Source organism: Carettochelys insculpta, chromosome 22 (genome assembly GCF_033958435.1).
Source record: "Carettochelys insculpta isolate YL-2023 chromosome 22, ASM3395843v1, whole genome shotgun sequence".
NCBI classification, from domain to species: Eukaryota; Metazoa; Chordata; order Testudines; family Carettochelyidae; genus Carettochelys; species Carettochelys insculpta.
The window spans coordinates 21,653,103-21,678,634 of NC_134158.1; the positions used below are offsets into that span (position 1 = coordinate 21,653,103).

A 25,532-nucleotide genomic window follows, 5' to 3' on the forward strand; every position below is an offset into this window, starting at 1 on the left:
GAGATTTTGGCCTGGCTGCTGTCCCTGGCCTTGGTCTTCCAGAGCCGTGTCTACACGTGCACACTACTTCAAAGTAGCGGCACTAACTTCGAAATAGCGCCCGTCACGGCTACACGTGTTGGGCGCTATTTCGATGTTAACATCAACGTTAGGCGGCGAGACGTCGAAGCCGCTAACCCCATGAGGGGATAGGAATAGCGCCCTACTTCGACGTTCAACGTCGAAGTAGGGCACGTGTAGTCGTTGCACGTCCCGCAACATCGAAATTGCGGGGTCCTCCATGGCGGCCATCAGCTGAGGGGTTGAGAGACGCTCTCTCTCCAGCCCCTGCGGGGCTCTATGGTCACCTTATGCAGCAGCCCTTAGTCCAGGGCTTCTGGCTGCTGCTGCTGCAGCTGGGGATCCATGCTGCATGCACAGGGTCTGCAACCAGTTGTTGGCTCTGTGGATCTTGTGTTGTTTAGTGCAACTGTGTCTGGGAGGGGCCCTTTAAGGGAGTGGCTTGCTGTTGAGTCCGCCCTGTGACCCTGTCTGCAGCTGTGCCTGGCACCCTTATTTCGATGTGTGCTACTGTGGCGTGTAGACGTACCCTCGCAGCGCCTATTTCGATGTGGTGCTGCGCAACGTCAATGTTGAACGTCGACATTGCCAGCCCTGGAGGACGTGTAGACGTTATTCATCGAAATAAGCTACTTCGATGTAGCGTTCACGTGTAGACGTAGCCCAGAAGCTGGGAACGTGACAGGGGAGGGATCACTCAATGACGACCGGCTCTGTTCTCTCCCTCTGGGGCACCTGGCACTGGGCACTGTGCCCAGCCAGGAGCCTGGGCTTGGTGGGACCGTTGGGCTGACCCCGCGCGGCCGTGCCAAGGAAGCTGTCAAACAAGATAACTTGGATTCTGCCGAGCCTGGCGGGCGGAGGGAGGTTGATCTGTGGGCATTGGGGGGGAGGGAGGGAGCTCTCCAGAGACAGGAGAGAAACGCTTGAAAGGCAGCAGCATGGCCTAGTGGCTAGTGACGCAGACTAGCCCGTGGGAGGAGGTCCAGGTTTGGGTTCTAGCCACAGCTCTGAGCTCCGCCGAGCGTGGAGAACAAGCCCGACCTTTGCGAAGTGCTTTGACGTCCATGGAAACGCCTAAGCAAGTTGGTACCCGGGGTGGGGTGCGGTTGCCCTCGCCCTTGGCTGGGCCAGAGGAGCGCCGGTGCACCATGACATGAGCGAGGCAGTGGAGGCCTGCTTGCTGGAGGAGTCGAGGAGAGGCCGGACAAACCCCAGCTCTGGCCAGGCTGGTCTAGCCCAGGGCTCAGCAACTTCTCCCAGGCAGTGTCAAAGTTTGGCCTTTTAACCTCTGAGTGCCAGTGATGCTTTTTAAAGTCACTAATTGTCCAGCTCACCACAGCTCCAGTCACAAACAAACGAAACCGCGGACTTTCCCGGTCGGGGGCAGCTGGGAGCATTAGCTGCTCTTCGGTTAATCTGCAGGCGGCCTGGCTTTGCACCAGCTCCAGCTGCATGGAGGAAGAGGGGCCCAGCTGAGCTTCCTCCTCGCGTGCCGATGAAAATCAGCTCGTGTATCGCTCTCGGCACCTGTGCCAGGAGTTGCTGACCCCTGGATTAGGGTCTGGTGTAGGGGGCTGGCTAAGGCTCTGCTAAGGGCCCGGACAGGTCTATGCCCAGGCATTACCTGGAGCCGCGCCCACACACACACGCAAAACCGCTCTTTGGGATTTGTTTTTCACATCAGAAACAAAACCCGGCGCGAGCCAGACCCGGCGCCTCCCCCCGCCCCACAGAAAAACCCTCGAACCAGGAAAAAAAAATGTACAAGTTAATTTACTTCCCCGTTCTGCACGGTCATAATAATTAATTCATTAATAATTAAAAAAACCAAACCAAAAAACCCCCAAAACCCGACAGATTCCGCTGCCCTGGAAGACCCGGGCGTGCCGGCGGCGGCGGAGGGGGAGGGAAGTCGTCACGGAGAGGCTGTGGTTCCTTTCCTGCGGAGGGGTGGGCTGGGGAAGGGGCGTGCGTGGTGGGGGAGAAGGGGGCCCATACGCTGCTCTGAGGTGTGATGCAGCAGCTCCTTTGCGGACAGCCGGCCGGGCGGGGCCACTTTCAAGTTCCGCTCTGGCCCGCGCCTGGCGTCTCCATCAGCTGCCTCGCACGGCCTTGTGAGCGTGGCCGGTCCGTGCGATCGCACAAGGGGGGTGGCGGGGGGGCAGCAGGGTGGGTCTCTGCGTCCGTGGTCGCCCCGCTCTGGGGCAGTCTCCCCCATCTCTGGGGCGTGGCGGGCGTGCGGCCTGGGAGCGTGGGGGGGGGCACGGTCTGGCAGGAGGGGGGACGCAAGCTGGGGGTGCGGCTGTACCCTGGCTGCTGCGTGAGTTCTGGACCCGTGGGGCCGGTAGGATTACGGCCCGGCCCGGCCCGGCGTACCCTGGAACGCTGGAAGAGATGGGGGAGGGGGGTTAGCGCTGTACTGGGGGGAGGGGACAGGCAGGAGGTTTGTCGGGAGAACGGGAGTGGGGGGAGCTCATGATTGCCCCAGCCCAGCTCACTTGCCCCCGGCAGCTGCACGTGCCCCCCCCCCCCGCCGGTGCCGCCCCCAGGGGTCTGGCTGGAGGAAAGGCGGAGGCAGGGCCCCTTGTCGCCCCCCCATACTCACCTCCCCCAGCGTCAGTCAGCGTCCGCGGGGAGCTCACATGTAGTGCCACTGGCCCTCCATTCCCATGGCAATGCCCATGCTGCCCATCGGACCTGCGGGGAGGGAACGGACGGAGGGCTGAGACCCTGCCCCTGCACGGGACAGCCCAGGCCACGCCCCCCCCGGCGCTCCCACCTCCAGCCCCGCTCTGGTGGGCGAGCTGGGAGCCGCCTTCCACGGCTCGGGCCAACGGCCACCCCGGCGCTCGGCGCTGCCTCGGTGCAGGCGCGAAATGGGGGCACCGGGCCAGCCAGCCGGGCTGCAGCCAGCCAGGAGCCGTCGGTGCCAGGACGGCCTCACGCCCCCCCCCCTCCCCCCGCCAGCCAGGAGCCATCGGTGCCAGGCTGGCCTCACGCCCCCCCCACCAGCCAGGAGCCGTCGGTGCCAGGCCGGCCTCACGCCCCCCCGCCCCGCCAGCCAGGAGCCGTCAGTGCCAGGCTGGCCTCACGCCCCCCCACCAGCCAGGAGCCGTCGGTGCCAGGACGGCCTCACGCCCCCCCGCCAGCCAGGAGCCGTCGGTGCCAGGCTGGCCTCACGCCCCCCCCGCCAGCCAGCAGCCGTCGGTGCAGCTCGCCCAAAAGGGACTTGCCTGGAGTCAAGACCTGGCTTTGTGCGGGTGACACAAAACACACCCAGGCGGGGGGTGGGGGCTGTTGCTGGAACCGGGGAGGTTCCTCCCCCGCGGAGACGAACCGACCGTCTGGGCTTTGATTCCAATCGGTGGGAGAAGATATCGGGGCAGTTTAAAATCTGGCCCCTTGCAATCAGCTGGTACTTCCAGGGGCCCCTCCTGGAACCGGGGGGTGGTCAGAGGGTGCCTGGCCAGTGGCCTGGGGGGTGCTTGCCGCCCCTGCCCCGCTCTTACCTGGGGGGCGGATGGCCATGTGGTGCTGCCCGTCCACGCCGTACCCGCCCATGGACTGCCCGTCGGGGCTGTACGGTGCGCCCTGGCCTGCAGGGAGAGGGAGGACATGTCACGGCAGGGACGGGCCATGCGGTGGGGGTCGGCTTTACAGAGGAGGGAGCACAAGCTCAGTGGGGGGGCTGGCAGGTGACCCCACATCCCCTCATCTGTTGGGCATCGGGGGCTTGGTCCCTGTGGCCAGCTCAGCCCCATTTCCTGGCTGGGGGAGCCGGTTCGTGCCATTGTGCCGGGGTGCCCCAGCCTGGTGGGAGGCCAGCAGAGATCCAGCCAGCTCATCTCATGCAGGAGGTGTTGGGGGTGCGCTGTGCAGGCCCCAGGACTTTGTGGGCTCCTCCGGCCGGGGCCGAGGCCTGCCCCTTACCTGTGCGGTTGGACTGGTCGATCATGGGCTGCACAATCCGCCTCCGGGCGTTAATAAACCTGTGCCGGGTGGGACAGACAGACAGGCAGACAGACAGAGGGTGAGGCCTGGAGCTGCTGGGGCTGGCAGGGGCCAAGCACCCAGCCCGGCCACTGGGGCACAGGGGGCGGCGGGGGGGTCACATCCTGCCTAGGTACGGAGAGTCCCACAGCGACCAGCTCTGGGGTGTGTGCCGCCCTTGGGAGCCAAAAGTGGCCGACGAGGGAGCAGACACCTATCCCCCCACCAGCATCATCCCACCCCCAGGAAGAGAACCCCGGAGTCCTGACTCCCAGCTCCACTTCCCACTCTGACCACTAGACCCCACTCCCCTCCCAGAGCTGGGAACAAAGCCCAGGAACGCTGATACCCAAACCTTTGCTTTAACCACTAGACTCCCCCCACCCCCCCTTTTGTAGAACTGGAGAATGAACCCAGGCATCCGAGAGATTCCCCTCCCCGATTCCAACCCTGCCCCCTCCCAGTGTTCCCTGCAGGGCCCAGGGACTGCGAGGGAGGAGGGAAGAGCCCCCAGCCCCCCCCCCCCCCCCCCCCCCGAGCAGAGGCTCCCCAGGGCTCTGCGCCTCCTGGGGGAGTGATGAAGGTGATTCATACTGGTTCTGGGGTGGGCTGCCAGGGGAGGGGGGAGGCAGGAGGCCCGCGGGTGGGTGGGGGAGGGATAAGTGGGGGGCGGGGAGGGGAGATTACCATGAGGTGTGAGGGGCTGTAAGGCAGGGGGGCCTGCAGCGGAGGGAGGGGGGCTGAGGAACGTCAGCCGGGTGAGAGGAATGGGGGGTGGGATCACCCACTGCCAAGGCAGCCTCTGCGCCCACCTTACCAGTTATTGACCTGCAGGATGGTCAGCCCCGTGTCCTGCGCCAGCTGCTTCTTCTGCTCCTCCGAGGGGTATGGGTGCTGTGGGCCAGAGCAGAGCGCAGCATCACCCCGGGGCGGCCCTGCCCATGAGCCGCCTCCACCCGCAGGAGCATCTCAAAGCAGCTGGCTGGTGCCCCCAGGCCCACAAGCTAAACAATCCCATTACAAAGGCAAGCAAACTGAGGCACGGACCAGGTAAGTGGCTTGTTCAGTGACTGGGTGGAGCAAGCACCTGAGCCAATTAGAGAACCCAGGAGTCCTGACTTTTATCATCCCCCTTCCTCCAGCTTATTGGGCCCTCCTCAGAGCATGGGACAGAACGCAGAAGTCCTGGCTCCCAAGCCCCCCCTCAGAGCAAGGGAGTGAACCCAGAAGTCCTGGCTCCCAAGCCCCCATCACAGCAAAGGAGAGAACCCAGGAGTCCTGGCTCCCAAGCCCCCCCCCAGAGCAAGGGAGGGAACCCAGGAGTCCTGGCTCCCAAGCCCCCCCTCACAGCAAGGGAGAGAGCCCAGGAGTCCTGGCTCCCACTCTGCAGCCCTGACCCCTAGACTCCCTTCCCACAGGTGGAGAGAGAACCCAGGTGTCCTGCATCTTCTACTTAGTAAAAGGTCAACATTTGCCAAATGCTTTGAGATACACAGATCAAGCAAAAACATAGCTAACAGTTGTCACCATTTTCCCACCCAAATACCCAACAGTCCCTTCCCCGGATGCTGCCAGCCCCAGGGCCTTGGATCTACCACTAAAGGGTTTACAGCTCCCTCTAGGTCAGCGTTACCCAAATGGTGTGCCAGGAAACCCCGGTGCTCTGCGCCATCTGCCGGGGTATTTTGTGAAAAATGTTGGGACTAGCGCTATTTTTCCTTCTAAAATATCACACATGGAAGTATGTGTACATCAACGACACGGAGGTAGCTGAATAGGGTTCAGATTGTCAGTGTATTCATATTCATAACACATCCCTAACAGCAGAGTTGTTACTATGTGACTTGTACCGGAACAGTTCAAATATGTCTACACTTGCATTCCTCTTTTGAAAGAGGTATGCAAATGAGGTAATATGAAAATGCAAATGAGGTATACATTTGCATATTGGGTGCCTTATTTGCATATTCTTATTTCAAAAGTGCTTCTTTCAAAAGAGGAAAACTAGTGTAGACGCCGCTCTTTCGAAAGTAAACCCATCTTCGAAAGAATCCTTCTTCCCTTTATTTAATGGGAGGAAGGATTCTTTCGAAGATGGGGTTTAATTTTGAAAGAGCAGCATTTACACTGATCTTCTTTCGAAAGTGCTTTCGAAAGAAGATCATGCAAATGAGGTGCCCAATATGCATATATGCACCTCATTTGCAGTTGCAATTCCCCTCATTTGCATACCTCTTTCGAAAGAGGAATGCAAGTGTAGACGCACCCTCAGAATCGATTTGGATGGTTTGGGTGCGAGTTGTGTTCAGAGAAATCAGGTGACGCTGCACCTGATATGTGGATCCAACTCATTGTTCCTAACGCTAAGCAGATTTGAGCTAAAAAGACACAAAAACACATTTCCCGTTAAAAAAAAAAAACCTGCCAAATGTTACTGATTTTTATCGTCCAATAGTTGTCTGTAAAAATAACAAATTTATAAAACCACAAGATTTAAGAAGTTTTTCCCATACCTAATTTGGTTTTTGTTTCTTTTTCGCAAAAATGGTTTTTAAGCTTTAAGGAGGGACAGTCCTTCAAACCATACCGTCCTTTCGCTCCTTATGCAAAAGCACAACTCTAACCATCCTCCTTCCGGCTGTTATTGATGTTCTGTTTGGGGTTTGTGCTTAATTTTTATACTTAGTTACAGGGTTGCTAACTGTTCTCCGACTAGGAGGACATTACTGGTTATTCACATGATTTTCTCTAGTTATTTTTTGTTTGTTGCAAAATAAAAGACCCCCGCACCATTCCCGTGTTCCCGCAATGTGTTCCCAGCCCAAAAGCGCTCCATGCCCTAATTAGTTTGGGAAACCCTGCTCTCGTGGCTTGAATTGGGGGTGGGAGCCAGGAGTCCTGGGCTCTGTTCTCAGCTCTGGGAGCAAAGTGAGGGCCAGTGGTTAGATAGGAGGGAAGGGAGGCCTGGGGTCCCTCCCCAGTGCAGGGAGGGGAGTGGTGTCTAGTTGGGGGGGGGGAGCTAGACTCCGGGATTCTTGGATTCTCTCCCTAGCTCTGGGACCCTTCCTGCCTTACCCCGCTTCCCCAGCCTCCAGCCAGATGGCCTGGTACAGAAACCTCGTCCCCCCATCCCCGGGGGCAGCAAAGGTCCTGCAGATCAAAGGCCAGGCAGCCTCACACCCCTGCCAGGCCCCAATGATGGATGAGGCGGCACCTTTCTGTAGCTCACCCCCAGACCTCTGCCGAGCCCGCCCCCCCGGCCCTGACAGCACAGTGACAGATGACAGGCGGCCCACCCCAGGCACTGCCAGCCGGACTGTTGCTAGGAGGCAGATTCAGAGCTCCCAGGGGAGGTCTGATGCATCTGAAAGATAGGTTAGCATGACGGACGACGGGGGGCTGGGCTGGGCTGGGCTGGGCTGTTTGGTACCAGGATCAGGGCCAGGCCCATTCCGTGCCAGCTGGGAGTTGAGCTGAGCCAGGCCCATTCAGTGCCAGGATCGGGGCCAGCTGGGAGTTGAGCTGAGCCGGGCCCATTCAGTGCCAGGATCGGGGCCAGCTGGGAGTTGAGCTGAGCCGGGCCCATTCGGTGCCAGGATCGGGGCCAGCTGGGAGTTGAGCTGAGCCGGGCCCATTCGGTGCCAGGATTGGGGCCGGCTGGGAGTTGAGCTGAGCCGGGCCCAGTCGGTGCCAGGATTGGGGCCGGCCCCTTTCGGTGTCAGAGGGGACCTGGGCTCTTTGAGGAGGCTGCGCTGCGCCGTGGCCCCGTGTCTGGCCCACGCAGCGGATAAACACCTCCTGGTTGATGGAGTCACCCCCTCAGCTCAGGGCCGCAGATTTTCCCCCCGGGGGAGCTGGCCCCAGCCCGGGCAGCTCCTGACCCCTGCAGCTCTGACAGCCAGCCCCCACCGCCCCCCAGAGCCAGGGTAGAACCCAGGAGTCCTGGCTCTGGGTCTAATCCTGTTCTTCTCTCTTGCCAAAACTGCCTCTTCCTTCCACCCCCACCCCTGGGCGTCTCTCAGCCAGAGCAGGGAGTGCTGGGGGCAGGCCCACTAGTGCAGCCCTCTGAAAAGGCAGGCAAGCTCCTGGGTTCAGGGTAATTGGCTGGAATTGATTACCCTTCACCAACCTCTAATGGGTTTATGGCGCCTTCAATTAGCGACTAATTGGTCAGCGCTCATTAACTCGGCTTTGTTTAACTAGCCAGGGAGAGCTGGGGGGGGCGCTGCAGCAGCAAAGCCAGCAGCCTGCGCTCGAGGGCTGGGCCCTGCCCCACTGCTCTGAGCTGGAGCTGGGCACTGGCTCCGGGGCTGGGCACATGTGCCACAGGCCTGTTCTCTCAAGTCAGTGCCCCTCTGGGCACCCCAGCCCAAGGGGGAAGAGAACCCAGGAGTCCCGGCTGCCAGTGCCCTCCGCTCCAACCACTAGGCCCTGTTCCCCCCCAAAGCTGTAGACAGAATGCAGGAGCCCTGACTGCCAGCCTCTAACCACTAGGCTCCGCTCTGACCCCCACCCTCTGACTTCCCTCCTTATGTCTCTGTGCCAGCACTTGCCCTGCTCCCCCCGGGCACTCACCGAGAGGTGCTGGAACAGCCAGCCCCCCCGGCACTCACCGAGAGGTGCTAGAACAGCCAGGCCCCCCCCCGGCACTCACCGAGAGGTGCTAGAATAGCCAACCCCTGCCCCGGCACTCACCGAGAGGTGCTGGAACAGCCAGGCTCGCATGATATTGGTGGCCACTTTGGGGAAGATCCCCCTCTTCTTGTTGCGTTTTTTGTCCCGGTCCAGGTCATCGTCATCCCCGGTGCTGGGTGAGGCCACGCTGTTATCCAGGCAGTCCCCTGCAAGAACGGAGCAGCTGGGGAATGGTGCCCGAGCGGCCAGGAGTTGGATTTGAACCTGCAACCTTGGCTCTGCCAGGACAAGTGCCCCCTGCTGGTCGCACTAAAGAAGAGCCAGCAGCACCCCCTGCCGCTGGCTCATAAATGCAAGCACTAAGGGGCAACAAAGAGCACGTGCAGCTCCCCCTAGGGGCAAGAGTGAGACACGCAGGGTCTTTGCTGTCCGCACCCTTGGGCTCAAGTATCAGAGGGGTAGCCGTGTTAGTCTGAATCTGTAACAGCAACGAAGGGTCCTGTGGCACCTTATAGACTAACAGAAAAGTTTTGAGCATGAGCTTTTGTGAGCACAGTTGCATGCGCCTTTCAAAAGAGCTATGCAAATGATGTCGCTTGAACATGCAAATGTGGTACAAACTTGCATCTCTGACATCTCATTTGCATATTCTTATTTCAAAATAGCATCTTTCGAAAGAAGAAAACCGGTGTAGACGCTGCTCTTTCGAGAGTGACCCCCCCATCTTCGAAAGAATCCTTCTTCCCATAAAAAAGAACTAAGAATATGCAAATGAGGTGAATTAAAAATGCAAATAAGGTATACATTAGCATATCTGACACCTCATTTGCATACCTCTTTCGAAAGACGAATGCAAGTGTACACACAGCCTTGGTGTGGGTTTTCTCTTGCACCTTGCACACGTGTCTTCACCAGCGCACAAAATGCTCGTGCCTATTCCTTCATGCACCAGCCCCATTCTCCTGCCAGAGCTGGGGTCAGAGCCCCAGGAATCCAGCTCACACCCCCTGCTTTAACCCCTAGAGCCGCTCCTCTGCCAGAGCAACGAAGGGTCCTGTGGCACCTTATAGACTAACAGAAAAGTTTTGAGCACGAGCTTTTGAGCACGAGCTTTCTCAAAACTTTTCTGTTAGTCTATAAGGTGCCACAGGACTCTTCGTTGCTGTTACAGACCAGACTAACACGGCTACCCCCTGATACTTGACTCCTCTGCCAGAGTGGCCCGATTCCCAGCTCCTTGCTCTGACCATTATACCCCACTCCCCTCCCAGAGTTGAGGGCAGAACCCAGCTACCTTGGCTCTGTCTGCGGCTCAGCCCAAGACCTCTGCCGAGGCAACCCAGCCCCTGCCAATGGCTGCTGGTGGAGCCTTGCCCTTGCAGGCTGGGCTGAGCTGGACCAGTCTTGGCCATTTGGGGGTGTTTCTCTGGTTGCTTGTGGTACTGGGCCCAGACCAAGGCAGCCTGAGATGAGTCTCAATTTGGTGTCGGGATGGGGGTCTGAGTAGCGCGAAAGCGACTGGGGTGGGGATTATACCTGTTTGGTACCTGGGCCCAGCTCCTCAGAGGTGTAGGGCAGCTAGGGCCTGCCCAGCGGGAGGAGGGAGGCCTAAAAGCTACAGGGGTGGAGTGGCCCGGTAACAGACGGACAGACAGAAGGGTGTGAAGGACGGACACTTGCACTTGCACACCCCGCCCACCCAGCTCCCTCACTGCTGTCTTTTCCAGAAAACTCCCACTGGGGGCTGGATTCGAACCTGCAGCTTTGTGGGCCGGAGGAAAGTGGCTCCCCACGAAAAAACAAACCTCCCGGCAGCTGAGGGACCATGAAACAGAACCCAGGCCTGCTTGCTGCACGGCCTGGGCTGCCACTCATTGCACAAAGAGCCGGCAAGCGAGTATGGGTGGTATTTCACTCGGGCTACGCTGCGTGTGTGCATGTGGGCGTGTGTGCTCGCACGGCCTGCTCCATGTACATGTGTGGGCGTGTGCTTGATGCATGTGTGTGTGTGTGCTGGCACAGACTTCGGGGGGGTGCACTTGCACGGACTGCTCTGTGTTCATGCATGTGTGTGTGTGTGTGTGTACTTGCACAGACTCCTCCATGTGCATTTGTGTGGGTGCACAGACTTGCATGGACTGCTCTGTGCAAATGGCCCTGGGTGTATGTGTGCTTGCAAAGACTGCTCTGTGCACATGCATGTGGGTGCGTGTTCTTGCATGGACTGCTCCATGGGTGTGTATACCTACGGCTGCCACCTCCTGGATGGAAGGGGAATTGCACCTCTGTTTGCCCTAGACCCCTCGGCTGCTCCCCATGGCCAATGTCTCTATAGGTCAGGGTGCTCTGGTTCAACTCCCTCTTCCCCGTCCCTGACAGGCTCTGATCGCTGCTTCTTCCATTCCCTGCTATTACCTCCCACCCCTCTGAGCGCTACAGCCCCTCCACCTCTCCTCCAGGGCTCGGCTCCGCTCCTACATCCCCCGGAGGGTGAGCAGCCCATTAGGGGCGCACACCAGCGAATGTAATTTGCAAACCTCCCACCCCTGGCGAACCCAGGGCTCCCCCAGCTGCTGAGCTTCCACAGCCTCCGGCTAAAAAGCAGCTTAAAAGTCTTGCCTGAAGGGCCAGTAAATTATGCATCAGAGGAGGTGCTGCTGGGGCTGGGTTCTCCCTGGCCCCCCCTTGCCACCTCCGCCAGCAGGCCATGGATTCTCATAGCTGGGATCCCAGAGAACAAAAGGAGCAGCTGGAACAAAGGGACTGGCGGGGGGATGGGGACTAAGTGGGTCGTAACAGGTTGCGGGGAGAGGAGCAGGGTGGGGGAAGGGACTGGGGTACAGCACAGATGAGCCAGGTGGGAGGAGGGGTGCTAGGAGCAGGGAGGGGAGGGGGAGAGGGAGTCTGGGCAAAGAGGGGGAGGGGGGCTGGCAGCACAGTGAATGGGGAGCCCCGAGGGCAGTGGGGTGCACCAGCTCTGAACCCCAGTCTGGGACAGGTGGCAGTGGTGACCCCCACTCAGGGCCAGCACCGTGCACCTGAGAACAAGTTGAATCAGCACCCCACCCCCGCAGAGCAGCACCCCAGCGGCCATATTGGAGCAGTGAGGGGTGCTTTCCTCTGACTGCAGCACAGCCCCCCCCGCTGGGTCCCCGCTCCACTCCCTACAGCCCAGCGCCCCCTGATGGCCCCCCTCCCTGCAGCCCAGCCCCCCCTGCTGGGCCCCCACCCTGCTCCCTGCAGCACAGCGCCCCCTGCTGGGCCCCGCCCCACTCTTGTGTGTTGGGAAGCTGTGTGTGGCTACGTCTACACGTGCACCCAACTTCGAAATAGCTTATTTCGATGTTGCGACATCGAAATAGGCTATTTCGATGAATAACGTCTACACGTCCTCCAGGGCTGGCAACGTCGATGTTCAACTTCGACGTTGCTCAGCCCAACATCGAAATAGGCACAGCGAGGGAACGTCTACACGCCAAAGTAGCACACATCGAAATAAGGGAGCCAGGCACAGCTGCAGACAGGGTCACGGGGCGGACTCAACAGCAAGTCGCTCCCTTAAAGGGCCCCTCCCAGACACACTTTCATTAAACAGTGCAAGATACACAGAGCCAACAACTAGTTGCAGACCCTGTATATGCAGCACGGACCCCCAGCTGCAGCAGCAGCAGCCAGAAGCCCTGGGCTAAGGGCTGCTGCCCACGGTGACCACAGAGCCCCGCAAGGGCTGGAGAGAGAGTATCTCTCAACCCCCCAGCTGATGGCCGCCATGGAGGACCCCGCTATTTCGATGTTGCGGGACGCGGATCATCTACACGTCCCTACTTCGATGTTGAACGTCGAAGTAGGGCGCTATTCCCATCCGCTCATGGGGTTAGCGACTTCGACGTCTCGCCGCCTAACGTCGATTTCAACTTCGAAATAGCGCCCAACACGTGTAGACGTGACGGGCGCTATTTCGAAGTTACTGCCGCTACTTCGAAGTAGCGTGCACGTGTAGACGCAGCCTGTATGTTTCACAGCCCACTTGTGCATGCAGCTGCATGGTATGTGTGTGCAACTATTGAATATGGGTGTGCCTATTGTGAGGTGGCACGACACGTGTGGACGCATGGCACACTTACGCATGTGCTGTGTGGCTGCGGACGACTCGTTGTGTTCTGCACCATATGCCTGTGGGCGCGTGCTGGACAGGCAGCATGGCCAATGGCTCTGTGTGTTGTGTGACTGTACGGTGTGTGCAAAGCTCCTGCATGCCTGGTGCATGCAGTACTGTGTTGCTGCCTAGCTCGTGCGTAGTGCATGGATGTGTGGGGTGTGCATCTCTTGTGTGGCTGCATGCACAGGACAGGAGTGCCTCACACTCATCTTGCACTGGTGCAAACGGTGGGGGGGGCAGCGAATGGAGCAGGTGGCCACAGCATTCCCCCGCTGCCCCTCCAGACCCCACAACCCATCCACACCCCACAACTGCCCCCCACCCACCCCTGCCTCTCCAGCATCCTGTTGCCCCTCTGCTCCCGCCGACTGCCCTGGGCAGGGAGGGAGATGGATGGAGGACGGGAGGTGGCGCTGGCAGAATGGATCGAATGGGGAGGCTGTTTCCTGCCGGGCAGGCCCTCGTGCAGCCCGTGTGTGTGACACAGCTGCACCAACACACTGCACCAGTGCGGGCTGTGATAGGCTGCGGGGGAGGCTCCCTCCCTGGGACAGTACTGGGCCTGCTGCAGCTGGGGGCTCTGCGGTACCCCAGGCTGCTGATCAGAGACTTGTGCCAGACTTGTGCAAACTGCGTCCCACCAGCCAAAGAAACTGGCTCCAGGGATTCTGCTGTTCTGCTGCTGCCCACCTCGGTCAGTTCACTGCCTCCTCCTTCGCATCGCGTCCCAAGCTACTCTGTAGCACTGTGGCTGCTGATTGGCTGCCCCGCTGCACCCCAGAGGTGGCTGCATTGCAGGTGAGGGGTCCCTGAATAAACAGCTGCTCCGCTGCACCCCAGAGGTGGCTGCATTGCAGGACTTGATGGGACCTAGTCAGCATTTCTCAGGTTGCAAAGAGCCTTTACTCTCAGACAGATCTCCCGCTCCCGCTCCCGGGTGGGCTTTGCCCCACAGGCTGGGCCGGGCTGGGCCATTGTGGGGCGGAGGGAGGGGCCCTTCTTACCTGGCTCACTGGAGTTGTCGCCGCTCTGGGAGGCGATGCCCCCGCTGGAGGGGCCCGGGGTGCCCGAGTGCGTGGAGCCCGTCTCGTCGTGGTCTCGGATCCAGGAGTTGTTCTACAGGCAGAGAGGGCAGCATGGGGGCGGGTGTTAACTGGGGAGCACGGGGGGGGTGTTAGCTGGGGAGCTCTTGGGGTGTTAGCTGGGGAGCACAGGGGGGTGTTAGCTGGGGAGCTCTTGGGGTGTTAGCTGGGGAGCACTGGGGTGTGTTAGCTGGGGAGCACTGGGGTGTGTTAGCTGGGGAGCACTGGGGGAGTTAGCTGGGCAGTGGGGAGTTAGCTGGGGAGCACTTGGGGGGTGTTAGCTGGGGAGCACTTGGGGGGTGTTAGCTGGGGAGCACTGGGGGAGTTAGCTGGGGAGCACTGGGGGGGAGTTAGCTGGGGAGCACTTGGGGGGTGTTAGCTGGGGAGCACTGGGGGGTGTTAGCTGGGCAGTGGGGGTGTTAGCTGGGGGGTGTTAGCTGGGGAGCACAGGGGGGTGTTAGCTGGGGAGCACTTGGGGGGTTAGCTGGGGAGCACTGGGGGGGGTTAGCTGGGGGGGGTTAGCTGGGGAGCACTGGGGGGGGTTAGCTGGGGAGCACAGGGGGGTGTTAGCTGGGGAGCACTTGGGGGGTTAGCTGGGGAGCACTGGGGCAGGGGAATCTGTGCAGCTCCTGGCAGGGTGGGACCCAGATTTCAGTCTCTGCAGCCCCTAGAGCCAGGGGGACCCAAGTCTGGGCCTGGGGGGCATCTGTGCAGCATAACAGACACCCTGGGTCTCGGTCGGGGCCCCCAACATCAGCTGGTGCCCAGCAAGGAGTCAGGGCAGTGACAGAGCCCCAAACCTCCACCGGGGCCCCCACCTCAGCTGGCGATATGAGCACGTTACCAGCAGTAAAGGGGCCCCCCCGCAAGACCCCCATGGGTGTTGGCCTCCTGCAGCACAGGGGAGCCAGGACCCCACGCCCCTTGGGACAGGCCAGCAAGGCCCTGGAGCTCAGCCTCTGCCTGCAGCAATGGGGCAGGGGGGCGGGTTGTACACCGCATCCGGCCCGCCAAGGCTCAGCGTGACCCCCTTTGCCCCAGGAGGAAGGTCACAGCTCAGGTTGCAGCCCCCCCCGCCCAGCCTTGCTCCCGCGGGGGCCCAGCCTCGTTAACCCCGCCGCCCAGGCGCCCGGCGGGTCGAGGGGTTAAGGAGGGATGGGCACGTGGGGAACACGACACGGCAACCCCCCAGCAGATCAAAGGTCCTGCTTTAGAGGCCCAGGGTGGGGGGGAGGGCAGAGCTGCCTTAAAGTGACTGCAGGGGCCCCAAGGGAAAGAATTTCACCTTCATAGCTTGGGGGGACCGGGGGCTGGTCTCCTTCAACCTGGTCTCACTTCAGAGTGACTCCAGCCTCCCTAATAGCTGGGGACAGAACCCAGGGGTCCTGGCTCCCAGACTCCCCTTGCTCTAACCACTAGTCCCCCACCCGCTTCCAGTGCTAGAACCCAGGAGTCCTGGCTCCCACGCCCTGCTCTAACCACTAGTCCCCCACCCCCTTCCAGTGCTAGAACCCAGGAGTCCTGGCTCCCACGCCCTGCTCTAACCACTAGTCCCCCACCCCCTTCCAGTGCTAGAACCCAGGAGTCCTGGCTCCCACGCCCTGCTCTAACCACTAGTCCCCCACCCCCTTCCAGTGCTAGAACCCAGGAGTCCCGGCTCCCACGCCCTGCTCTAACCACTAGTCCCCCACCCCCTTCCAGTGCTAGAACCCAGGAGTCCTGGCTCCCACGCCCTGCTCTAACCACTAGTCCCCCACCCCCTTCCAGTGCTAGAACCCAGGAGTCCTGGCTCCCACGCCCTGCTCTAACCACTGGACTCCACTCCCTTCTCCCACTCCAAACAGCTGCCTGCTTCTGTGCTTACCACCCTCCCGCCCTACACTCACCCCAGCTCCCTCTGCCCCTCTACCAGAGTTGCTACCATCCGCTGGGCGGCCCCGGAGCACACAGCAGCCGACTGGCCCCAGGGGTCTCAGAGAGTCCAGATGCCTGCTGCTCTCCAGGAGTTAGTGCCCCGTGTTTCTACAACTGCCGACAACTCAGTTCAGTGCTTGTGGGGAGGCGGGGAGCTCTCAGGGCCCGGCCTGTGCATTAAACAGCCGCTCCGCCAGCCCCAGAGCAGGGCTGGGGAGTTGCCCCCGCCTGGCCTGAGCCCTGCTGGCAGCATCAGCCTGCACCCATTCCCCGGGGCAGGGAGAAATCCTGCCATGCACACAAGGGAGCGTGTGTTGGCTTGTCCCTCCCGGCGGCCACTCTCGTGTGCAAAGATCACGAGTGTTCACCAGGGTGCTCCGACGTTGGTCACACGCGTTCGCCACCCGTGCCCCGCTCATACACGGCTCCGCAGCACACGGCCAGAGCCGTGTGTGATCCTTGCACGCACACAGGAGACCAGAGACCAGGTGTCGGTTTGCAGCCCCCGTGCGGCCGTCCGCGCCCAGACGGATGACACAGGATGGTGGCACCGTAAGCAGCACGCCAGGTGCTGCACAGACCCGTTGTCGGAGCCGGCCCCACCCCAGGAACGGAATCCAGGGAGCCGTCAGAGGGTCCTGGTCCCAGGCCTGGGTCTGCCATTCCCTGACCCCCAGGACAGCTGGCTCAGTCGGGGGGGCTGGAATCGGGGTCTACGCAGGGTCATGATGCTGACGCTGAAATGGACCCAAACTGACCCTCCCACGGGCGGGGGGCGGGGCACCTCTGATTATCACCCCCCAGCCCCGGCTGGGGACCAGCTCCCACCACCCACTGTGGCCTCGCTGGGGGGGCGCATGAAATACGCCGAGGAGTTGCTATAGGCAAATGGCAGCAGCGGCAGTGTTAGCCGACGGGGACGGAGGAGGGGAGGGCCAGGGTGGCACAGACCCTCCCTGGCTCCACAGCCCAGCTCAGCCGTCAATGGTCTCAAAGCCAGAGGGGCACAAGTTGTGAGGGGCCCCCCAAGATGCCCCCGTGTCCTTCCCTGCAGCTGCCCAGCCCTGGGCCCCCCCAGCTCTACCACAGCCCCTCGCTCCCGACCCGCAGCCCTGGGCCCTCCCCAGGTCCTGCTGCCACCTCTTACCCCTGCCCTTCCAGCCTGAGCCGAACACCCAGCGAACACGAGGGAGCTGCCGTTGCCTGATTTTCATCCCTAGCTCTCAAAAAACGGAGACACTGAGGCACAGGGCTGGGAAGCACCGTGCTGCTTAGCAGGCCAAGTGAGTGCTAGTGCAGTGCTCTGCCTGCTAGGCCACACTGCCTCTGGGCTGCCCGGACACCAGCTCTGGGCCCTGGGAGGGCAGGAACAGACCCAGTGGGCCCTGCCCACCTGCACTGGGCACTGTCCCTCGCCCTCCTCCAGGCCCCTTCATGCTGCCTGGATGGGGGGTGCCGCGTGGGCCTGGTGCAGAAGGGGACCTTCCCCTGGCCTGGCCAGCCCACAGGCCTGTTCTTTGCAGGGCAGGTGCCAGAGGCCTTTTGTCCCCAGTGGGTTTCTCCCCATTCTCACACCAGCCACTGGACGGCTGCAAAGCGCAGGCGCCAGAGAGCAAGGTTCCCGTGAATTGTTTCCACCCAAGTGCGGAATAAATTTTGTCACATGCGCTGAGGTGTGTCTGGGGGTGCACCACTAGCAGAAACACAAGCCGCTGGCCCTGGGCACTCAGCTAACATGCTGGGCCTGAAGCGCTCCTGGGCAGCTGCCCCAGGGCTCAGCTCGCAGGGAACATGGCGGGAGATGGTGCTGCTGTAAGTTTCCAGCGCCTGCTGACATCCTGGGGAACCCCGGAGCACGAAAAGGGGGCTGGGGACACGGGCGGCCCCTCTGCACCTCTGTGCATAGGGAGAACGGATGCAAAGGTTCCTGCCGCATCTCGGCCAACCCTTCCCACTGTGTGCCATGGCAGGGCCGAGCTATGCGTGTGCTTGTAGCGTTGAGAGCCCTGGGTGGCGTGTTACACGCATGCGGGGGGGGCGCTTGTGTAAGAACAAGCGGGGGGGCTCTGCCATGCTCCTCGTGTGCTGCATGCACGTGGGGGCAGGTCGTAGAGCTGTTACACACAGGCAGATGTGTGCAGTGGGGGAGGGCACACGCGTGTGCAGGGAGGGAGCTCCCTGGACATGTCTGTGCAGTTAGTCTGGCTCCGCTTTCCAGCCCTGCCTCAGCTGGATGTTCCGGGCTGGGGCCCGGTCCCAGCTTAAAGCCCAACACACAGAGCCAGGGGCCAGAACAACGCCGCGGCTCTGTGCCTCAGTTTCCCCTCCAACCCCTGACCTGGGGAACCCCACAGCTGGGGTAGGCTCCCCATGGGGCGCGGCCGGGAGCGATACCCTCCGCTCCCCGGCACATCTGACACAGGCGGCCGCTCACCTACCTGGTCAGAAAGGCTGGCGCAGGAGCCTGTGAAGTCCTCCAGGTCGGATTTGGAGCCCCCGTCCCGGTCGTCGATCACCAGGTCGATGGGCATCTTCCCCTTCAGGCAGGTGATGTAGCGGTGGCAGAAGTTGTCGCACAAGTCATGGACCTGCTCCCCAAAGAGGAGGGCCGTCAGGAGGCGCCGGGCAGCCCACCGCCAGCCATGCCCCATCGGGCCTGCCCACCTGGCCCAGCAGCACCCCTCCCCAGCCCTGCCTGGACCAGGGAAGCCAGCAGGAGCTGAGGGGAAAGCTGGTCTAGTGGTTAGAGCACAGGAGCTCTGCAGTCATGCCCTCACCTGCCTGGCTCTCCAGTGCAGTGAGATGCTCGGAGGCTCTGGCCCCTTGGCTGCCCTGTTCCTCAGTTTCCCATTGGCGGAAAGGGGGGCAGAGCCCTGCCTGACCGCACAGCAGGGCCAAGGGGATACACACACATCCCATGGGCGGGTGGGACCCTGGGACCCTCCCCCTCCATACCAATCTGCAGGGGAACCGAATTTGCCGCACTCCCCAAGAGCTGGGCTCTAGCCCAGGTCAGCACCCCACCTCACCGTGAAGGGCGATCAGCTGGGATCAGAGCTGAGGGGTCACTGCCGGTGTCTGCCAGCAACAGACACCTCCAGAGTCTTCAGAGACAGGGGAGAACCCCACAGCAGCAGACAAGGGGCCCATGTGAGCGCCACTCCTGACCCCCATTCTCACAGGACAGCTGGACCTCTCCTTGGACGTTTCAGGGGCAGGGGGGTGTTTATTAGGTGCATTATGGTAGCCCTAGGACCGCAGGGTGCTCGGCCCTGCAGACGATATTTGCCCAGAAAAGCCCCTTGCCCCATTGGCAGGGGGCTGCCCAAACAGTGAGCTGAAAAGCCCTGGGGTCTTGGCTGCGGGGGTGGGGTCTGGGCAGCGCCAGGCACAAGAAGGAGCCCCGATCCTGGTCAGGGTGTGTGCGTGCGAGTGCATGAGTGTGAGTGTGCGTGTGCGTGAGTGTGAGTGTGCGTGTACTTGTGGGGGTGTTGCTGCAGAGACAGGCCTGGCGGGAACCCCCTGAGCTGGGGGTGCTGTCTGGGTATTGTGTTACTATAACACACCTCCCAGTGAAACAGGTGGAGCCCATCTGCCCTAACCCAGGGCCCTGCCCAGGGTACGTTTTGGGAGGCACAGTGGGTCCCTCCTCTGCCTTTCATCTCCCCGGCCTTCAGCTGGGAAAAGCCCCTGCCCCCACCTTCCCCCCACTTCCCTGCCCCCAGCAGAAGCACCCCCCCGGCCCTCTTTTAGCAGCTCCCCACAGACACCTGCTGTGACACTCGAAGGGTTAATCCCCCATGAACAAAGGGATTACCAAGTTAAGGGCCATGAGGACACTGCGAATATCATGAAGTCATTTCCCCAGCAAGCCACTTGGCTGGGGCTCTGGGACTCCCCCCTCCCATTCCCTCCCCTTCACACCGCATGGGCCAGACCCCCCCCGCTCCGAGCCAGCCAGGGATCTGGCCCCCACATACCCATGGAGCCGCCAGAGACTGGCCAGTCAGGGGCCCGATTCTGATCTCGCTCCTCCCTTCTTCGGTGGGTTTGGTCCCCCTTTACCCCCAGATACGAACAGGGGGAATCTGCCCTACTGACTGAAACCACACCTCTGCGCCGGGGGAACAGACCTCTCCAGCGCCAGCCAGGGCAGCCAACACCTGCTCTACACCAGGGCAAGGGCTGAAGGAGGTGTGAAGCCCACGGGGCCTGATTCTGATCTCCCTGCCCGGTCCCGCCCGAGCTGTGTGCCCATTTGGAAGCTGACCCTCGAAATAACTCCGCCAGGTTGTGGGAAACCGAGTAGCAATTTATTCCCGTTTCACTAGGCTGCGACGCTGACCCCCCCACCTCCAGCCTTGCAGGTGCCAATGACGCCCAGGTAACATTACGAAGAGACCAGACGCGTTCTCCGATGCCCTCCGCGTACGGGGGAAGGTATCTCAAACACCTCCCCGCTGAGGCCCGGGACAAAAATCAGAGCGCAACCTAGGTCTTAGACACCCTACCCTAGCTCGCCCAAGACACGGCATCCAAACGCAAACAGCCTATTCCGACCTCCGCCGGGGGGACGTGGAGACATTCCCCTGGCTTCTCCATAAATCAGAACCAGCTGCCGAATCCACTCACCCTTCTCCTCATCCCACGAGCCAACTGCTTTCAAAGCGCCCCCAGCGCCACGCACCGCCTGTCCTGCCCCCCTGCAGCTCTGGACCCTCTCTCCCCGATTTTAAAGGACCCGCTCTGAGTTAACCCAGTGGGAGGTCTGGCCAGGTGTTTGGTTTGTTTCCTTAGCCAGACAGAGCTGCGGTGTAGCCTGGTCTATTGCCCTGCTTCTAATATAGCCTGAACCTCTCTAGTCCGGCAACATCTGTAACCCTCGTGACTCTAGTGAGCTGGGCGACCACTTTCCATGGGGGGCGGGGCCAAGTTTCCCGCTGTCCCATAAAGTTTGTTTCCAGCCTCCAGTCCCGGCTTTCAGTGTCTTGTGCTGTTATTTTGCTGTAATTTACCCCAATTGTCTTCTAGGAGCCCAGTGACCAGGGGGAGTGTTGGGAATGTGCTAGACATTATTGACCTCCCGTGGTCCGGCAAATCCCCGTGTTCGGTCCCAGTCAGGTCTGTGCTATACTTTAACTTGCTCCCCGGGGCCTTGGCTAGTGGAGGTTGAAGGACCATTAGAACCAGATGCAGCCACGGTGACTTAACAGTCTGTTGTGCAAAGTGGCCACATCAAGGTAAGATGGCTCAGTGGTTAGAGCCCACACCCGTCTCTTGGACAGCCTGAGTTGAGGCCCTGGCTCGCCTACCGACTCCCTGTGAGATCTGGGGCAGGGCTGGCAGGGTGAATACACTGAAGATTGGGACGTGCCCAGAGGCTGCGGCGATGGGCACCGTAGACGGACCGAATGCTTAAAATAACCAGGAGAGATTCCTTGCAACTTGTTGGAATCAGGCCCTTCACCATCATTTGTGCTAGAAGGCTGCCATGGAACTCACTACAGAGCACACCAGCTAAGGAGCCAGGCACTGAAGCCAAAAGCCTTTGCAGGTGCTTAAAGGTAAGCTCGTGCTTAAGTCATCAGGACATGTTTCCGCCAGGCCGTGAAGCCTGCACTTACTGCCAAGCAGGTACTTGATTCTATCTTTACTCTGCAAAGCACGATGCCTAATTCAAGGGGATTTAAACTGCTCCGTGCTGGTTCAGACCACAGTCCGGCAGACACACAGGCGGGGAGAGGGGTGACTGTATTCACTAGAGAAGTATGTCTCGCCTAACTCGGTAATTACTATTTGTGATAGTCTAGCGCCTAGCAGTTACAGCTGCCCCAGGAAAACAGGAGCAGCAGGATGTCACAGTGGCAGTTAAAAAAAATATTTTAAATCATTTCATGCTGACCTGGTATACAAAATTCCCTGCACCTTTTAGCCAATCCAAAAGCTTTAAAAATTGTGTTTTGATTTGATAAAAAAAAACAGAGGAAAAGAAAATTCAACGGGAAAAGTGGATTTTTCCCACACAATCAAAGATTGCCTTCTGCAAACATCAAACTGAAAAATGTGGATGTTTGCCCATGTTTTTGGGGTCATTTGTTTTGTTTCTTCCAACCTGTACGACTCATGGAAACGCCCGCCTTCGCAAAAAGTCTCGCATCGGCTTCTCTCGAGGAGCAAACTTCCAGCTGCAAACTTTTGCGCCTTTCTAGCTAGTCTGATCCCCTCACAGGGTCGCGTGTTGTACGTTCTTATTGCTCTTAGGCATGTTACAGGAGCCCTAAGGAGCACCGGTGCACCCACGCCAGGCATTGGAACCCCATTGCACCAGAATCCGTCCAAATGCAGAGACCACTAACCCTTCCTGCTTAGAACGGGGCGAGAAAACACTGGCAAATAGTCAATTTAAGTCGAATTTGAGGAACAGTTTCACCAGGGGAAATATAAAATCGGGAAAAAGTCCAAACTGTTTGTTTAAGATTGAGCCAAAACTTTTAATTGATATCCTTTTATTTTAAGATGGTCCTTCCCCTGCCCCGACCTCTTTAATACCTGGTCTTCACTATGAACCTGTCCCTCTTCCCCCTATTTTGCAGCATAAAAAAATTAATCCTTTAGATGCGTCTACACTTGCATGCCTGTTTCGAAAGAGGCATGCAAATGAAGGAAATCAAAAATGCAAATGAAAATTTACATATCCGGCACCTCATTTGCATATTCAAGTTTCAAAAGAAAAAACAGTGTAGTCGGGGCTCTTTTGACAGTAAACCCCACCTTTGAAAGAACACTTCTTCCTATTTCGCTTTGAGGGCCATTGGAAACAGGATAATAACCCCAAAGCCGACATGCAGCCCCGCATGGGTTGAAAACCCTTTTATTTGGCCACTCAACAGCTGCCTGCAGGACTGAGGGACTGGCCAGCCAGTTTTCACCATCTCAGGCAACAGGACTGTGTTTGAAAACGTAAACTGAGACAGGCTTTGGCTTTCGAGAGTCTTTCCCCTCGCGAAAATGACTAGCTTGGAGGTTCGTTTCTGCTGTCGGCATATAAAACCTCAGCTCCGTCATCGACACAGCTGCAAAAGCGCCAAACCGGTTGTGCCGTATTGAACAAAACGCTCTTGCACTGTTTGCAGCAGCTCCAGCTGGAAAAAGAAAACCTGGCCAGAGACCAGCCTGGCTACAGCTCTGCCGGAGTCACTGCGGCCAGCTCCTCTCACGGGCATAAAACAATGCGGCTCCTTGCAAGTCTACAGGCCTAACGCCCCAGGGGTGTAAACCGGCAGGACTCTGTGAAAAGTGACTGGGACCGATCTCCAGCTGGTGGAAGCTCTTTGCTCTATTTGAAGCCAAGGGAGCTGGGCCGACAGAGCGCTGCAAAAGGGAAGTGCTGCCGACCGGCGTAGCGCTTTGCTTTCGGATGGGAGCGATGCAGCGAGCCCTGAGGCCGCGCTGGGGAGGGGGGAAGGCAGAAAATGTTGTCGCTTTACCTTTTCTAACTCCAAGAGATGGAATCGCAGGACCTGGATTGCTTGAATCATCTGCAAAGGGAACACAAAGGGACATCTGCCTGAGTCTCACACCTCTGACGAAGCGGAGGTTTGCCCGCAACAGCCGATGCTGCAAAGTATCCGTTAGTCTATAAGGTGCCCCGGGACTTCTTGTTGTTTTTGGCTGAGTCTGTATCTCAGAGGGGCCCGAGCGGCGGACGGGGCCCGCAGCAAACACAGGAAGGATGGAGCTGTGAGCCAGGGGTTAGTTTATTTGCTGTCTGGATTGTGCCCAAAGAGTCACTGAGAAGGAGCCTTTAATTTCCCCACCTCTCTCTCCCCAGCCCATCAGCCCCTCCCTAGGAAATGCAACCAGCTGGATTCTCTGGGGCCAAGGTGCCAGCATTTACACCCCCCAGGCCCACATGAGGTGAGTGAGACTCATCTGCCTCCTGTGGAAAAGTCCAAAGCGACAGAGAACGAGGCCTAACAAAGCAGCTACGAGCCAGGGGTTAAAAGCCTTTCTGAGGGATGGGCCTTTGGTGTAACTCAAGTGGGCCAGATCCTGAGCTGCTGGCCTTCCCTTCCCTTCCCAGCAGCCAGGGGTGGAAGGGATTTTGGAAGCCACTGGGACACAACACGGACCCCCCCTTTAGAAAGTTTGGCCTTGCCTCTCCCATGCAGGAACCGGATCAACCCAAAAATCTGCTTCTCTCATTTCCCCAAACCGTAAAGAGAAAGAGAATCCTCTGTCCCCGCAGACACCCCTCATATCTCACCCCAGGCTCTGCAACCTCCATGCATCTGACCATATTCCCACCCTGGCTCAGCCACTCCTAGGGGAGATCAGCAACTTTAGTCTGGGAGCCTGCTAAGGCTGCAGGCACGTGTGTAACTTTGTGTGCACCAAGTCCCATCACGAGTCCTCATTGAGGAAAGTGCTGAGCTTCAGCTGTGAGCAGACGCTTCGGTCTGCAGCGTGTTTCTCAACCTGGGTACAGTGTATCCTTGGGGGTGTACTGAGGTCATCCGGGAGGTGCATCAACTCATCTCGTTATTTGCCTAGTTTTACAACAGGCAACACAGAAAACACTCATAAAGTCAGCACCATCTAGAAGTTCATTCAGACAATGACCTGTTTCTACTGCTCCATATGGCTTACGCTGACATGTGAGCACAATATTTCTATTCCAATTCATTTGTGCGATAGTAAGATGGTAGAAAGTCAGCCAGTTTTCAGGTGTCGTCCCCTGTGAGATTTGTGCATGTTTTCCTAAGTAGTTTTTAAGTGAGGTGTAACTTGCGGGCATGCAGAACAGATCTGACTCCTGAAAAGGGGACAGTCATCTAGGCAGGCTGAAAGGAACAAGTTTCCAGACCTCAGATTACCTTAGGACCATGTTTCTCAGCTGGTGGTACGCAGACCCTTAGGGGTACATGGGACAAGTCTGGGGGTACTTATCATTTGTTTTGAAAAAGAAGTACCTTCTAAAAAAGGTCGCAAAACACTGCCCTACGGCCCAGTCTGAATTGGATGGAGAGCTTAAATAGGGGCTGTGCCAAAGCGGCTGCCTCCTGGGGCAGGCCTTGGCCAGGTAACACGTTTCAATCCAGATGAGGAGAAAAGGAAAGAGAAAAACAACCCCCAGCCAACCGGAACAGGCCAAGAAGTGATTTTTTTTTTTAAAAAAGGAAATGATTATTTGCATTGTGCTCAGAATTATAGATTAAAAAAACCAAAAGTTACTTACCAAATTGTCCAGCTCCGGGTTGGAAGAAAATAAAGGCTTTTCTGTCCTGATCTAGAAAGGAAAAGAGATGAGGGAAGCAGCACAAATAAAACACGCAGTGGCAAAAGGCTGGAGCAACCCCAAAATCTGCTTTTCTCATTTCCCCAAATCATAAGGGGAAAATCTCTTTCCCCCTGTGGCTCTGCAACCTTTGCTTATTTGAGCACATTCCCACCCTGGCTCAGCCTCTCCTAGGGAGGGTCAGATTTCACCCCCCATCTCCCTCCAAGTCAAGGTGGTGGGACCTATTTAAGCACTTAACACATGGAGATGCACCTATCCCTGTCTTGCAGAGCTGGGAAGGACCTTCATGAGTCCCAGCCAGGCTAGCACCATCCCTGGCAGGAGTTTTGTTATTTATTGGGCCCAGACCCCAACTGACCCCCTGCAAGGATTGAACTCCTATCTCTGG

At 59.0% G+C, this 25,532-nt stretch overlaps 1 protein-coding gene across 1 annotated transcript in view; it reads right to left on the reverse strand.

Annotated features, from left to right (window-relative positions):
• Window positions 1-1,820: 1,820 nt before the first annotated feature.
• Window positions 1,821-25,532, reverse strand: part of MEIS3 (Meis homeobox 3) — a 33,182-nt gene continuing 9,470 nt past the window's right edge. The window contains exons 4-13 of the mRNA XM_075016365.1: window positions 25,082-25,132; window positions 23,331-23,381; window positions 18,282-18,431; window positions 13,852-13,963; window positions 8,749-8,894; window positions 4,871-4,947; window positions 3,994-4,052; window positions 3,573-3,659; window positions 2,669-2,760; window positions 1,821-2,448 (exon numbers count right to left, since the gene is read on the reverse strand). Coding sequence (XP_074872466.1) covers window positions 2,702-2,760; window positions 3,573-3,659; window positions 3,994-4,052; window positions 4,871-4,947; window positions 8,749-8,894; window positions 13,852-13,963; window positions 18,282-18,431; window positions 23,331-23,381; window positions 25,082-25,132 — 792 coding nt within the window. The 3' untranslated portion in view covers window positions 1,821-2,448; window positions 2,669-2,701. The remainder of the gene's footprint in view (window positions 2,449-2,668; window positions 2,761-3,572; window positions 3,660-3,993; window positions 4,053-4,870; window positions 4,948-8,748; window positions 8,895-13,851; window positions 13,964-18,281; window positions 18,432-23,330; window positions 23,382-25,081; window positions 25,133-25,532) is intronic.